The following is a 15,732-nucleotide window of genomic DNA, read 5'->3' on the forward strand; positions in this document are numbered from 1 at the left end:
CAACTACATGGCAGGTTAATACTGCTTGGCTAGTGTAAATTTATTTCAGGTGAAATGTTGCTATTTGGTTGGGAAGAGTACACCGTGCTGTAGCAACATCATTCTGCCAATAAATAACCCTTTGGAAACAGTGACTTACAGGACTTGATGGCTCTCTTTGGCTTCTGATGCTGTGGATGCTACCAATTTCTGTCTGAGAGCTGGAGTGTGACAGGCCTTCAAAATATGGTCTAAGACAAGACAGACAGAAGATATGGTTATCTGCTGAGAAAGAAACCAATGGCCACTGCTCCCACACTCCTAATCTAAAATCAGACAGATATCCAGAGGGTGTAATTGCCCCCCCCCCCACTCCTCATTAGTTCATCAGGGATTTGTTAGCAGCTGCCATTTGTGTCGGAGGAAGAACGGAGAGTAGAGTTTGATGGTTCGAGCATAGGAACGGGGGTCAGAATAACCCGGGATCCTGATTCTAGCTCTGCTAGTGACTGACTGCAACCATGAGCCAGTCCCTTACCTCTAAGTGTACCACTCTGTAAAAGCGGAGCTCTTGTGTGCCAACCTCAGATGACTGGTCCCAGGATTAATTCAGATTTTTAAACTATGTGGAATGAAAGTCAGCTCTACTCTCTCCTTCCTCCTTGCACTTCATCCTCATTTCTTGCAACTCCCCCGCCCCCCCAGCTCTTCGACTTCTAACCGACCCATGTCCATGGCTTCTATATCACTCAGTCCCCCTTTCCCCTGCCGACTCCATTGCCAATTCCCTCCACTCCCACTGTCTCTCTCTTCCACTGCAAAATCTGCCCCTGCAACCTGGATCACGCTCAAAATCTGCTTCACCAATCCTGCTCCTGCATCTCCGACCCCCTCTGGAGAAAGCCCTGAAGACACGTAGATGTCCCTCAACCTGAAATTTCATAGATGTTAAGGCCAGAAGGGACCACCATGGCAGGGTGGATTTAACTCACCACTTTTCATCATGATTTACATCAGCACGTAGATAATCTTAATTTATTTTTTTTCTGTTTGTACTTTAGTTATTTTCCCAAGGAAAGTTCATTCTCACGGTTGGTATAACCTTTAGAACTTGCTGATTGGATTCATATACTCTTTACACTAGGTTTGGTATTTTTTCCTAACCCGGAGGCTGCACTATAATTATACAGATTTAGGCTATCATACAACTTTACACTTATTCAGATGATTAATTTCTACATCTTTAATGCTACACAATGGTAAATGATGTATTTCTGATTTACTAAATGAACTTTTAAGTTATGATTAGTGTCAAGCTACACTTGGAAAAAAATTGGAATTCACCTAAAAATATACAAAACCAAACTTTTTAATAAGTTGAAAAGGACCCTCAGATTCCCTGGCAACCCTTATTGTTGAAATCTAATTAAAGCTACACAATGAAGAACACTAGATGACTGATGGTTTAACTGTAAACATGAAACTACAAGTATTTCTGCTCAACTGAAACCCAACGGAACTAAAGTGAATGCTTTTCTACACAAACTGGAAGTACTGTACTGACATAAGGGGAGGTTTAGGTTGGATATTAGGAAAAACTTCTTCACTAGGAGGGTGGTGAAACACTGGAATGCATTACCTAGGGAGGTGGTAGAATCTCCTTCCTTAGAAGTTTTTAAGGTCAGACTTGACAAAGCCCTGGCTGGAATGATTTAATTGGGGATTGGTCCTGCTTTGAGCAGGGGGTTGGACTAGATGACCTCCTGAGGTCCCTTCCAACCCTGCTATTCTATGATTCTATGATAAGGAAAAAAGTGTACCCCAGCATTCACACTATTATAAAGACTGTACATAACGCGGTACTTGACACTGTGCCGTATTTATAAAGACTGACCCAAAAAGTAGAGATGTTGTCCCCTGACTCTATATAAAAAGCAGCTTTTAACTCATTCAAGTCTATGAGAAGTAACTGATTTAGCATTTAATTTATTTTAACAGATAATAGAGAAAAGGTGGTTGAGGTAATATCTTTTATTGGACCAACTTCTGGTGGCAAAAGAGAAGCTTTCGAGCCACAGAGATTACAGTAACTTCAGGCCTTAAAGTGACTTATCAAATTGAAATGAAATTTAAATAGATTTTTATGCTCTTGGCACTGTGATCATCCAGTTCAACCTTCTATATAACAGGCCATAGAGCTTCATGCTGTGAGAGTCTGCACCAAGCCCCCCAAAACTTCTGGCTGAGCTAGAATGTATCTTTTAGACAGACATCGAGTCTTGATTTAAGTTAAAATGATTGCCAAGAGGTATAGTAAATTCTTAATCTGTTCTGATAGTCAAATCAGCCTCAGTTTTAAAAATCTGCACCTTATTTTCAGTTTGAACTTATGTAGCTTAGCTTCCAGCCAAGGGCTCTTGTCATGCCTTTGTCTTATAGGTTTAAGAACCATCTCTTATCAGGTCTTCTGCCAACACAGGTACTTGGTTTAACAAAGAAGGTTAAGTGGTTACTTGATCATAATGTATAATAGTCTCTCATTTTAGAGATGTTTTCCATTCTGCAAATCATTTAGCTTTATAAACCCTCCAATTTTTCAACCTTCTTGTAAAATGTGGACACCGGAATGAACGCAGGCTTCCAGAAACAGTTTCCTTAATGCTGCATGAAGAGGTAATAGTATCACCTTCCTATTCGATATTTCCTTGTTTATATCCAAATGCTGAGTTGGCCCTTTTAACCCCAGCACCAATCAACTGAACACAAGCTTTCAATGTACCCACCATCACCTGCAAGCCCTTTGCAGAATCATTTCTTGACATAATTTAGTCCCCCATTCTTTAGGTATATCCTATATTTTTAGTTCGTAGATGTAAGACCTTCCATTTGACCACATGAAGATGGATATCTGACTTTGCCCAGTTTACCAAGTGGTCTATGTCCTTCTACAAGCAACCTGTCCTAGTAACTTACCTGCTACCAGTCTGTGTCATCACCTGCAAACTGTCAGCAATAGACTTTACATTTTCTTCCAGTTCATTCACAAAATTACTGAATAGCATTGACCAGGAACAGATTCTCAGCCTTTCTAGTTGATCATTCCCCAATTAACAATTACATTTTGCAACCTATCAGCTAGCTGGCATTTAATCCATTTAACACAGACCATACTGACTCACTGGAATGCTAGCTTTTCATCATCGGAACATTAAATGATACTAGGTTCTCTCCTCTGTCAGGCCTGGCATACTCATTGTAAAACAATTCTCCTGGCACTCATTTCCTGCCTTTGATTCCCCATTGAAACCATCCCTCCCACACAAGGTCTTGCCACCTTTTTCAAAGACACAGCTTTACAAGATCTCCCTTGGCTTTCCTTCTCCCTGCCTCTGCAGCTTCCAACAGCCTTTCATTCTCCCCAATCCCATGGCTCCTTGTCTGCTCTCTCCCCCAAACCCCCTCCACTCACCTCAACACAATCCCCACCTGGCTATCGCTTTCCCTTCCATTTGCTGTCTTGATTAGCTTGCTCCCCTCAAAATCTAGGCGTGCCCCAATTAACCCCATCAGCAAAGCGCCCTTCTTGACTTCACCTGCCTCTCCAGCCACTGCCCCATCTCCTTTCTCCTCTAAATTCATTGAGAGTGCCCTTGACAACCACTGCTTCAAATTCCTCTCTTCCAACTCCACCCCGGTCTGGTTTCTACCTTTTCCACTCCACTGAAGCCATCTCACAATGGCATCTAACAACCTTTCCCATAATTCACCCTCCTCCTCCTGGACCTACCATACACTCCCTCACAGCCTGGCCTCTCTCGACTTTCAATTGCTGCTGGTTCTGGTCTGATGACTCCATCTGGCGCATTCTTCTCCCATCCTCTCTTCCTCTTCCCCAGCAGGGGGATGTGTGCATATAGTTTTTAGTTCCACTTACTGCCAATGGGCACTTTGCACCTCCATCTGTCTGACATAGGCATCAAATAGCACCCTCCTCTGTTCTGTCTGCAATGCATAAGACCAGGCAGCACACTTAACAACAGGATGTGATGACAGCAGGGCTAACGGGATAAGATGTAAACTCTTGCCCAGCATGTGCAAATCTTTCATGCTGTGGTTAAAATACATACCGTGACCCATTGCCAGGTCAAGGAGAAAAGGAAAGTAGGAATGGAATGAATGTAACACGTAATTATAAATGGTGTAAGAGGGGATTCATTTTCAATTCCCCCCCACTTCCAAAAAAAATATTTCCAAACTCTTAGCTGGAAATGGAGGCTGTAGAGCACTTTAGCAGCCAAGCATTGTTTTGTTTCTCAACCAATTAATTTTACCTATGGCTTCTTCAAGCCCATACCAACACCAGAGCCAAATTCCCTTACTTTAACTTTGGTTTAGGAGTGCTGAGGACACTGTCGTCATCTTCCATTTCAGGGCCACTGTCACTGGGGTTGTCTATATCCAGTGTATCATACAGAAGATCCAAGTCTTCCTCCACTTCCGGCACATGCTCTGCTGGGTCCTGCTCTGAATCCAGAACCTAAGCACAAGACACGTGGATACAACCAGGCAGCGCAGAAATGATTAGGGGACAGATCCATCCCAAGTCATTTCAGCACACACAGCGACTGCTGTACAATAGGCTGGTATTTCTGTTGGCCCCCAAATTTCAGGCCAATCTCAGAATACGTCACTGTGAGTCACTCTGTATGCAAGTTCCATTTATAGGTTATAAAGGGTTCATAGATGTTTAAGCCTGTTACAGACATGAGCTCTGCATATTATAGATGATTTATAAGCATATCAGTAAAAGTGGTTATAGATGTTATAAGCAACCTATTCACCTGTCAGACTAAGAATCTTTAACTAGTTATTAAAATATTTACTGATCATTTAACAGCCCTTTTATAAATGTAACTTTAGAGTGTGAGCCCATTATAAATATTCTACCAACAGTATAAAAAGTACATAATATTCCATCCTGTATTCTATCCAGGTCACCTAACCTTGAATGGACTCTCCAGCTCCTTCTGACTTATTTCATTATATTATTTGCAAGCAATTAAAGGAATAAAAGATTATATCCAGATGGGATTTCCCTCATTAGCAAACTGAAGGTTAACAAAAATCTAGTAGAAAGTCCATAAACCAAAGCTTCCATCAGCTTCCTCACATGTGAGAGACTGACAGGAACAAAACATCTACAGTTAGATTAGGATCTTGAGATGGGTGCAGTCTGGTGCCAATCCTAAAGCCAGCACAAGAGGGTGCTCTCTCCTGAACAGCTGCAGTGCAGCTAGCCCAGATCTCAGCTACAATACTATTCCTGCGGAGTTGTTTTTCCTTAGTAGGAACAGGAATGAAAGGTAGGGGGGGAGGGTAAATTTAGGGCGTTCCATCCATGGAAGAACAGTCTATTTTGCAGGTATTGCACCTGCCACAAACAGGGAGCCTCCTACATAGCACGGGTTCTGTATGGAGGCCAACATGGCTGGAGTGAGAGTCTATGGAACAGTACTTTACAGACGGAAGGATTACTTAAGGACTGGATAGCAAGGAAACAGTGATTTTGACAAGGATGTTTACTTGGTGCCATGAGATATGGGGAATCCATCAGCTTGGGGCACCAGAGGGGTCAAGTGCCTTATTTTCCCTTAGCAGCTATGTTTGGAAGAATAAAGTACCAAGGTGGAATGAGTTGCTTTCAGCTGAATCATCTGGCTAGTTACTTTCCCGTGGGACCATTTATTTACCTCTACGGGGACACGGTGGTTGTGTTTGGTGCGTTTCATATGGATGGGCCAGTTCAAATTGTGTGAACTGTCGGGCTGCACTTGCATCGGATGCTTTTTAAAAGTTTGCTTACATTTTCTTTTCTGTCTCTGTCGTTTTTTTCAGCTTTCACTGGATGGTTTACTGTCTTGGGGATTTTTTTGTTTCCTCAGCATATTTTGCTAAGCTTTTATAATAAGGGCAATAAGAAAATAAACTGCGATCTAACTTAATGGGCAACAAACACCAGACTACTAGTCCTTGAAAGGGTCAGGTATGATTACAAACCAGTCTGTAAGCAAGTGGGTGCACAAGTGTCTTTTAAATCTTTGACAAAACTGCATCCAGAAAATCTTGATGGCTTTTTGAAGTTAGTACTGAACTGGCCCTGTTCAACTGAGGTCCAAACAAAGCTTCAGAATGTTGGGCAAAGTCACTGGGGAACTCGGGACCATTCCCAGTACAGATGTGAGAAGAAAGGAAGGAAAGCAAAAGAGAGAAAGGAGGAGAAACAGCCTGAAAATAAGCTGAACTCATGAAGCAGCATGTCTGAGGTATAAGTGAGTGTTAACTAACTTACCTCATCAGAGACTTTAAACCTTCTCAGCAACGCCACCACTTTCTGCTTGAAGTTTTGTTGCTGTAAGTCAAGAACACTTTTACATAAATACGGCAAGAGGGAATGCAGAGGCGCGCCACCACAGCTAAAAATGGATACACTGACTGCTCCTAGGTAGAACCATGTATGGGGCTGAGCCACAAACCAAGGAGCACCCCTGCCCTTCCGCCTACCTATGTGCCATTCCCCAAGAAGAGCAGAATTCCCCATGCTACATGCTATACTATTCATATTCACAACAACTCAGTTCCAGCCCTGACTGGTTTAGCCTTATTACATCTCTATGGGCCCCCAAGATACATTAAACATTGCATTCAGCTAGCCATGTATTTATGTATCTAGTGGAAAGACAACATTTTTAGCCTGCCAGTTAGTCACAAGCTGATGAATATAGTGAGTGCTTCAGGCTGTTTTTCTGCTTCCTTAATGCAGAAGTGCCACCTGCCTTCAGAGATACAACTGACCCTTTTCCACAAGGGAGCAGGGAGTTTTCACACAAACTCTTACAGTTGATGGGGGTGTCCCAGTTTCCCCCATGTGGGTGACTGGAAAGTTGGTTCCATAGCAAAGATCTGCAGATCATCTTGGCAGAGTATTTTACCCTAACAGTGGAGCTTTAACGACTTGGGGGGAATGGGGGGTGTTGGGTCCTAGTGTTTGACAAGCCTTTTGGCTTGCCAGAATCTGTGCCTCCTGAGCTCTGAATGTAGAGCTTCACTCAAAATAATACAACCCAAAGCACTGGGTTTTGCCTAATTTCTTGCAAAACCCATAAACCCCCAGCCTGCAGCAGGATGAAACTAATCTTAACATCTGCAGAGAGTTAAACAATCCTGGGACGTTTGGCTTTAGCAAACAAGTTTTGCAAAACTCTGGCCCATACATGTTTTCACTAGACCTCCTGAGAGAACTGGCATGAGCTAGCTGAATGGGTATGTAAGAGTGGCAGCTATTCTGAATGGAGGAAAGCAATGTCCCACCCTTAGTGAAGGCTAGTTCCTCATTTTGCTGGCTATTTCCCTCACTGCAACTTCTAGTGTCTGTGTTCATACAGAGTCCAGCCAAGAGATTCAAAAAGAGGAGCCTGAAGTTGGGCTTTTAATTCTATATTTAAGCACCTGCCTGATTCTCAGAAGTGCTGAGCACCCAGCAGCTCCTACCAACCTTCTGAAAAAAATTAAACATGCCTAAATATGACCTCAGGAGATTTTTGAAAATCTTTGCCTATAAGTAGGGCCCTACCAAATTCACAGTCCATTTTGGTCAATTTCATGGTCATAGGATTTTATAAATCGTACATTTCATGATTTCAGCTATTTAAATCTGAAATTGAACCGTGTTGTAATTATAGGAGTCTTGACCCAAAAAGGAGTTGTGGGAAGGTGGCCAGGTTAGTGTGTGTGTGTGTGGGGTGCCGGGGGTGGGGAGAAAGAGAAAAGTTGCAGTACTACTGAGCTCTGAAGGCAGAGCCGCCGCCAGAAGCAGCTCAGAAGGATGGCCTGGTGTGGTATTGCCACCCTGACTTCTGCGCTGCTCCCTGCAGAGCTGGGCCCTCAGTCAGCAGCCGCCACTCTCCGGCCACCCAGCTCTGAAGGCAGCAGTGCAGAAGTGAGGGTGGCATGGTACGATATTGCATTGCCACCCTTACTTCTGTGCTGCTACTGGGCGGGCACTACCTTCAGAGCCGGGCGTCCAGCTAACAGCCGCCACTCTCTGGCTGCTCAGTTCTGAAGGCAGCGCAGAAGTAAGAGTGGCAATAACGCCCCTCCCCCGCAACTCCCTTTTGGGTCAGGACCCCCAATTTGAGAAACACTGGTCTCCCCCGTGAAATCTGTATCGTAGAGGGTAAAAGCACACGAGACGAGATTTCATGGTCTGTGATGGGTTTTTCATGGCTGTGAATTTGGTAGGGCCCTACCAATAAGTTCTTGGCATTATCTACATACACCATGGTGTGGATACTATTAGGTACAGTTTTTAGTTAGGAGTTTAGGATGACCATAACAAAGCCACTAGATACCCAGTTCCCCTCCAGCAAGTGAATTTATACCCTGGTTTGTGAAATGCAGGCTGTAACTGTTTTCATAAATATGCGCTGTGTGGGGTATAATGATAGAATGGCACAAATTGTGGTATAAATTGTTCACTGACATAAGTCTGGGGATGGATGACCATCTTTGTCAAGGGGCTGTGTCATCTGGAGTTACACAGGCCATCTCAAACTCAGCTTTCCACAATGCGTCCTTCTCCCCTCCCACCGCCATATTCTGCAAGCACCAAAAGAGTCTAGACAAAGTCTATTTAGAAAGTTCTCTCATAAGTTTTTATTCTTTTTAAGAATCGGTCTGCCTCTAAGGCCAGGCTGCCTTATTAGTTAGCATATGAGCCTCTTCCCCTGTGAAAAAAAGTTAACAGAAATATTAGTTTAGAAAATGCAGCTTTTATGATTTTTTTATTCAGTTATGGGATTGCAGTTTTCAGATCCAGTATCTGATTAAATGCCAGGACTAGAAACAAATGATTTATGTCATGAGAAAGCTGCATTACTTACTGGTCAAGATGCATAATTCTGTCACAAGATATTTAAAAATTTTGTAAATATTTTGTAAATGTCACTGATCCAGGCCTGAACAGCTAGTAAATCAGCATCTGATGATTTTTTGTGATCCTCATTTAGGGGAAGAAGAAACTTCTTTTGGTGGCAGATTCCTTTTATTTGAAAAAAATGTGGCCTATTCAGAACTCTCTCAGATGTTTGATGTCAGAAATAGTACTAGTGGAGGTAGATAAGTGTGTAGACTGCCCTTCAGATCTACTCTAAGGTCCAAAGTAAATCCTGCTTATTCCATGGTTGCTGCAATAAAGGTATTTATCTCAGTACCTAGAGTTATGGTAATCTTGTATATGGCACAAATACTGTATATAAAAACACTAAATCATCAAGGTTGCAGCACTCAAAGGCAAGTTAAGGTTTTATGCTAAAATTTAACTCTGGCCCCATGTGTGCATCTATTATGACACAGTATGTAACTGCATATCATTTACCAGACAATAGTATCTGACAAGTCCTACAGCCTGAACTACACACATGCCATCTTGCATTAACCCACTTTATTATTTCATACCTCATCTCCATTATTTTATTTTGGAATTCTTATCTGGGCTGAATTCACCCTCATGTAGAGGGCCAGCAAAAGGCCTATGCCCTACTTCAAGCCTACTCGGAGGCTTACATATGCATGGATCTTGTGTTAGCCTCTGCACTAGGTCAATTTCACCCTTAAATGATTTTCATGGGGGTCCTCTCATCTTACAGGTAACACAAGTGATACAAGATGGTACTCACAGATAAGGCTGTCAGTATCTGCTGTGGTTTGATTGGTACTTTGATCACTTGGCTAGATTTTAGTTCTGGACTTTCCCACCTCCTGTGATTATCTCTGATTTCGCCATTGGGACCATTGTGTAAATAGCTCTGTAAATCTCTTGAGCTGCATGCACATCCTGGCCAAACCCATTCAGTGTTAGTAAAACTAATTTCCACCGACCCTGGTTATGGACGTCGTTCTTACTATCGATCTCCGCTGCTTCTTTGGCTTGCCCAGCTCATATTCATCATCGTCCAAATCCTGCACAGAAAGAGTCGTTAGGTTTTACACTTGCCTCAAGAACAAGCAAGGGCTGTTTTATTATTATGATGTGAAATGTTTCGTTTGTGCAACAAAACGTGTCAGGGAGTGATTAGTATTATACAGGTGCACAGGAGAAACTGGTTAAGGCCTGGTCTACACTACAGAGTTAGGTCGACCTAATTATGTCAGTGTCTGCACTACAGCCTTGCTCCCTTGTTCTTCTTCACTCAGCACACAGTCAACCTACAGAACTCCCTGCCTGAGGAGGTTGTGAAGGCTGGGACTATAACAGGGTTTAAAAGAGAACTGGATAAATTCATGGAGGTTAAGTCCATTAATGGCTATTAGCCAGGATGGGTAAGGAATGGTGTCCCTAGCCTCTGTTTGTCAGAGGATGGAGATGGATGGCAGGTGAGAGATCACTAGATCATTACTTGTTAGGTTCACTCCCTCTGGGACACCTGGCATTGGTCAGTGTTGGTAGACAGGATACTGGGCTGGATGGACCTTTGGTCTGAACCAGTATGGCCATTCTTCTGTTACGTTCTCCCGCTGATGTAAGCGCCCTACTACATAGACATCATAACTTCACCTCCACAATAGGCATAGGGCTTATATCAGTGTAGTTAGGGTGATGCAGTTTCTGTGTAGACCTTGCTTAGCTTACATGAGCTGTCGGTTGTCATTCTTGTCAATTTTACAGCTCCATGCTGGAGCCATGAAATTGACAAAGGCTGGAAGAAGGCTCCATGCTGCGAACCCCATACCTGGCTGTCATCCCAGCATAGGTGGGAGGCACCAGCTAGAGCCTGGCTGATGCTCAGGCTCCCCACTCTGAACCAACCTCTAGGCTCCCAGCCCCCTGCTGGGAGCCTGGGAGGAGAGGGGGCAGCAGCAGCTGCAGCACCCTCCACTGCCTCTCAAGTCAGTGGAAGCACTCCTGATGAGGATGCACACTACCAACAGAAGGGCAGTGGGGACATGACAAACTGCAGTAACTTCTGAGGGGGCTGTAAGTGGATCTAACATAGGTCGAGTTAAGCTTGTAGTGTAGACATGCCCTCAGTCTTCACCTGTAGCTCCCTTCAGCAAGGTTTTAAGTACTGGGGAGGCAGAGACTTAACCCTGAGTAAAGACCAGCTAAGGATTTTACTGATCTTGCATAGAGAAGGGAGTGCTGAAAAGGCAGGCAGAACTAAACCCTAGGGGTGCAGCATGTTGCTGAGCAGCCAGGGCTCAGACACGTCAACACACAAATACCAGCACCTCTCTGAAGCCACTATCCTGTTCACTGGAATCTCAGCTTTCCCTTACATCAGTCTCTAGCTGCAATGGTACAAAGACCCCAAAACGTAAGCGGAATACCCAGTGCCAAGAGGAGTCAGCAGACAGCCCAGAATACCCTGAAGAGGTGTCAAGTGCCTCATTGTGCCAGCGAGACAATAACTCAGAGGCCTATTGGTAATTCATCATTTAAAAGTCAACACAATGATTTCAGCCCTCATGTAAGGAAAGGAGAGGGAAGGCCACAGACCGGACCATTTACAGAGAGCAATCCCCCCATTTTGGTGCCACAAATTGATGGCGTTCAGGAGACACCATCAATTCACCTTCCACACACTGAGAAGATGCAGAGCCAAGGTTGGAGCCAGAGCTCAGCCCAGAGCTGCACAGTTCCATTTTGAATATCTGCACGACCTATCATGAGCAGTGTCTCATTACAGCGATTCACATTGGTGGAGTGTGGCAGAGTTCCACCATCTTTCTTGCCACAGTTGGACCCATCAGAGGCTGAGGCTGCTTAAGAAGCAGAGATCTCGGTTGTGACTATCTTTCTATCCATGGATGTCCAAATTGCACAGAGTTCAAAGGAAGGGGAAAACACTGGGGAAAAAAATAATCTCTCACCACATACAACTACCCACTGAAGTACAGATTTAAAAGTTATTGACCATGTTAATTCTAGGCTCTAGGGCCCTGTGACAAGCTGTACAGGTTTTTCGAGGCCTCCAGCTGGGGCTTTCCACGGTCCTACCACACCCTGCCCCAGAAAAGGAACGGCAAAGGTGGGTCCCCCAGGCCTGCCTAGAAAGGCTGCAAGGAGGGAGCCAATCAGAGCACCGCAGGCTCAGTTAAAAGGAGCTGCAGGAGATGAGCTCATCAGTTCCTGGCTGGGACCTGAGCGGTGAGGAAGGGCTGGAAGACAGAGGAACTCTCCGGGTGAGGTGGCCTGCAAGACCCTGCTCAAGCAGGGAACAGAGAAAACTCCATCAGATGATGAGACCAAGGGAGAAGCAGCAACTACTAAAGGGAAGCAACATATGGCTTGTGTTTAAAGAATCCCTGGGTCAGGACCCAGAGTAGTGTGCAGGCCTGGATCCCCTCTAACCCCCCATCCCCACCCCCCAATGAGGAAGTGGTAGGCGTTGCTTGTACACTGGACTATTTAGCCATATATCCATCTTGTTAAAAGTTAAGCAAAGAGTGATTATTATCAGTTTACGCGCTTCTGGGGAAGAAATCCTTTGTAGAGCACTGAACAGCAGCTTCACATACAGTACCTGTCCCTGGACAGCATCATCACTGGCTTCCTGCTCAGAAGAAAAGCTCTCATACTCTTCTTCAGAATAGTTATCTGTAAGGTAAGGAAAGCACATAAAGTCTTGTAAGACTCCCTTTGGAAAGAAGGGGAAGCCTTGATGCTCAGGAGAGCAAACTTCAAAAAATTCACACTGGCTAACATTCCTAGAATCAAGGAATATGAACATTTGGAGAGAAGACTAAGGGTGTATCTTTTAGCTGCACTAGACAGGTAGGATGAGAACTTCCCACAGAGAAAGGGAAGAGGAGAAATACTCAGCTAGCAGACAGGAAATTTGACCGCAAAGTAGAGAAGGTTGGCATGCAGGTGAGTCCTTCCCCCACAGGGAGCCAGTCTGGCATGTCCACCCCTTTAGGAAATAAGTAGGGACCACTGGCATATAGTCCAAGATGGAATGGGCATCACTCAGCCTCTACCCATGGGGCAACCCAAGCTACACACTTCCCCAGGATTTGTTCCCCTAACCAGGCACAACTGGTATGCAGGACCAAATCTGTTGAGGGAAAAAAAGAGCCTGTTCTTTACTGAAATGATACACCAAGTAAATGGTCTCACTCTATTCTGGACTCCAACTAGGCATCTCGTACACTGTGTGGTGCATGCCCATGTATCTTGCAACATGGACTTCCTATCTGAATTCAGAATTAAGCCATTATCCTGTCACAGTGCAGGTACAGAGAACAGAAGCCATGTAAAGGGAAGGCCTCCAAGCATGGAAACCAAGATCTTTTATGCACACTGTATAAAAATCACATATTTGTGCTCAGATAATTGAAGTTAATAATGTCATTTACTTTAGACTGTTACCGTGAGTGCGTTTTGGAAGAGTAGCTTATGTGGTTGGGTTGGCTAGCCCAGTGGTTCTCAACCAGGGGTATGTATACCGCTGGGGGTACTCAGAGGTCTTCCAAGGGGTGCATCAACTCATCTAAATATTTGCCTAGTTTTACAACAGGCGACATAAAAAGCCCTAGCGAAGTCAGTACAAACTAAAATTTCATAGATGATGATTTGTTTATACTGCTCTGTATACTAGATACTGAAACGTAAGTACAATATTTATATTCCAATTGATTTATTTTATAATTATATGATAAAAATGAGTCAGCAATGTTTTAGTAATAGTATGCTCTGACTATTCTGTATTTTTATGTCTGATTTTTTAAGTGAGGTGAAACTTGGGGGTACACAAGACAAATCAGACTCCTGAAAGGGGTACAGTAATCTGGAAAGGTTGACAGCCACTGGGCTAGCCCAACCCTAGAACCTGGTGACTCCACAGCAAGATGTAGTTGATTTAGAACAAGCACTAACATGTTACAAACCTGTCACTTCTTAGTGATATCACTTTTTTTTTTTTTTAAAACAACCCATAAACTTACTCTCTAGAAGTGTGCAAGATTTAGTCATGTGAGGTAAACCAGAGTAACAGTAGAGTCTAGCCTCCAGAGATCATGCAGTAGAAGCTCTCTATGGAAGAACTTCTCATCTTGGTTTTTGTAACAGCCAGTTGATACAACAGTCACCAATCAAAAACAGGACAAGGAGATAAACATTTCTATCTAACTTACTAATGAAATTTTCAATCCACATTGCCCCATATTACCTAAGTGTCTAACAGCAAAGCAACAGTTCAAAATATCACCAGCTCCAAACACGTCTCTACTTCCTTGGAGTGTCCTTCAGCTCTCAAGTGTCCTTGAGAGTGTCCTCTGTCCCCCCTCATGTCAGTAAGGAGTCAGGTTTGTGGTCTATTGATGCATACACATACTATTTCATTTAACTTTTGGTGTTGTGCTTCCCATTTGTACTTCGGTTTGACCCTGCAGAGAGTTTCTTTAGATTATTATTTTTTGTTACAGTATTTGGTGTAAACAAGTGTATGGTGAACGTGCCAAGTGCTCATGACAACGTGTGTTCCAAACAGCAATGTTAAGCGAGACCAGGAACTGGAACCAATCTATATTCTGTTTAGGTGTTGTAGTGAGCTCTTCGTTTAATGCTGAGAGTGCGAAGAAATGGAGCCCTAGAAAAACAACTGCAAAATGGGGTTCCTATGGCTCCCTTATGATGGTGCTTGTGTATGATGCAACACAGAAGGGAATGAACACCATGGGCCCCAATTCTGCTTCTCCTTACATACATCTCGAGAACCTCTTTCATATTACAGTATAGTTATAGCACTGTTAAGAACTGGTACTGATTCGTCCTAGAAATTAACTCCGTTTGCCTGCAATTCTACCATTAAACATTAACCTTCAGAGTGAGGACTATATACCATCAGCTACAAACCCTCATCCCCCACCCCCATCCCACAATCCATTCCCAAATGTCAAATAATTACATGCTATTGTCATGGTGTCACTGGGTGCCGCTGCTATACCGCCATCTTCGAACATATGCTGCCACACCCACTCTCAGCTGAGGGTTATTCTTTTATAACGTTTTATAACAAAGGTTAAACAGAAGACAGTCTTAAGTCAATACCTGGCCCCCAAGCTTCAGGGCCACTCCTCCCAGGGGTCTCTGGCACTCCAGCTCCTGGCAGCTTCCTTGCCTTGTCCAGGTCTGCTCCCCTCTCTTCCTGGAGCCCCTGGCCCCCTTGCTCCAGGGACCCACCACAGCAGTTAGCTCCACTCCAGTGTGGCCTCATCTGACCACATCTCAGCCTGTCTCCATCCTTCCTCCCCAGCTGCCTACCAGCAGCCCTTTATAGGCCCAGGTGTTGCGCAGCCCCCTTTAATTAGCTGGATGAGACTCACCTGCTCCCATCTAGGGAAGCTGGGCTCAGTCTATCTGCAGAGACCAGACACCCTGTGACACATAGTAAAGAGGTAAGGAAATCTGAACTCGTGCCAGATGAGAATTTATCAAGAACCAATGGAGCACAGGATCTCAGAAGCCTAGGGGTTTGTCTACATGATAACTAGTCCACTGTAGCTATTCCAGGCTAGCTCCCCACATGGACACACTCATTCTTTACTGCAAAAAGAAAAGGAGGACTTGTGGCACCTTAGAGACTAAAATTTATTTGAGCATAAACTCAAGCTTTTCTTTTTGCAGATACAGACTAACACGGCTGCTACTCTGAAACCATTCTTTACTGAGAGTGCCTTTTTGTGGTTTAGCTT

General features: G+C 44.0%; 1 protein-coding gene across 10 annotated transcripts in view; it reads right to left on the bottom strand.

The window, feature by feature from the left end:
- PACS2 (phosphofurin acidic cluster sorting protein 2) overlaps positions 1 to 15,732 on the bottom strand; it is a 209,295-nt gene that overhangs the window by 112,909 nt on the left and 80,654 nt on the right. For 8 of the 10 annotated variants that reach the window (XR_012160291.1, XM_073356257.1, XM_073356256.1 and 5 more), the window contains 5 exons: positions 12,561 to 12,634; positions 9,916 to 9,996; positions 6,329 to 6,388; positions 4,359 to 4,516; positions 140 to 230 (listed from right to left, as the gene is read on the bottom strand). Coding sequence is in view for 9 of the 10 variants with exons in the window: in XM_073356257.1 (XP_073212358.1) it covers positions 140 to 230; positions 4,359 to 4,516; positions 6,329 to 6,388; positions 9,916 to 9,996; positions 12,561 to 12,634 (464 nt within the window). In the remaining variant the exon portion in view is untranslated. The remainder of the gene's footprint in view (positions 1 to 139; positions 231 to 4,358; positions 4,517 to 6,328; positions 6,389 to 9,915; positions 9,997 to 12,560; positions 12,635 to 15,732) is intronic. The other 2 variants (XM_073356258.1, XM_073356251.1) reach the window with 1 other exon arrangement.

Source organism: Lepidochelys kempii, chromosome 8 (assembly GCF_965140265.1).
Source record: "Lepidochelys kempii isolate rLepKem1 chromosome 8, rLepKem1.hap2, whole genome shotgun sequence".
Taxonomy (NCBI): domain Eukaryota; kingdom Metazoa; phylum Chordata; order Testudines; family Cheloniidae; genus Lepidochelys; species Lepidochelys kempii.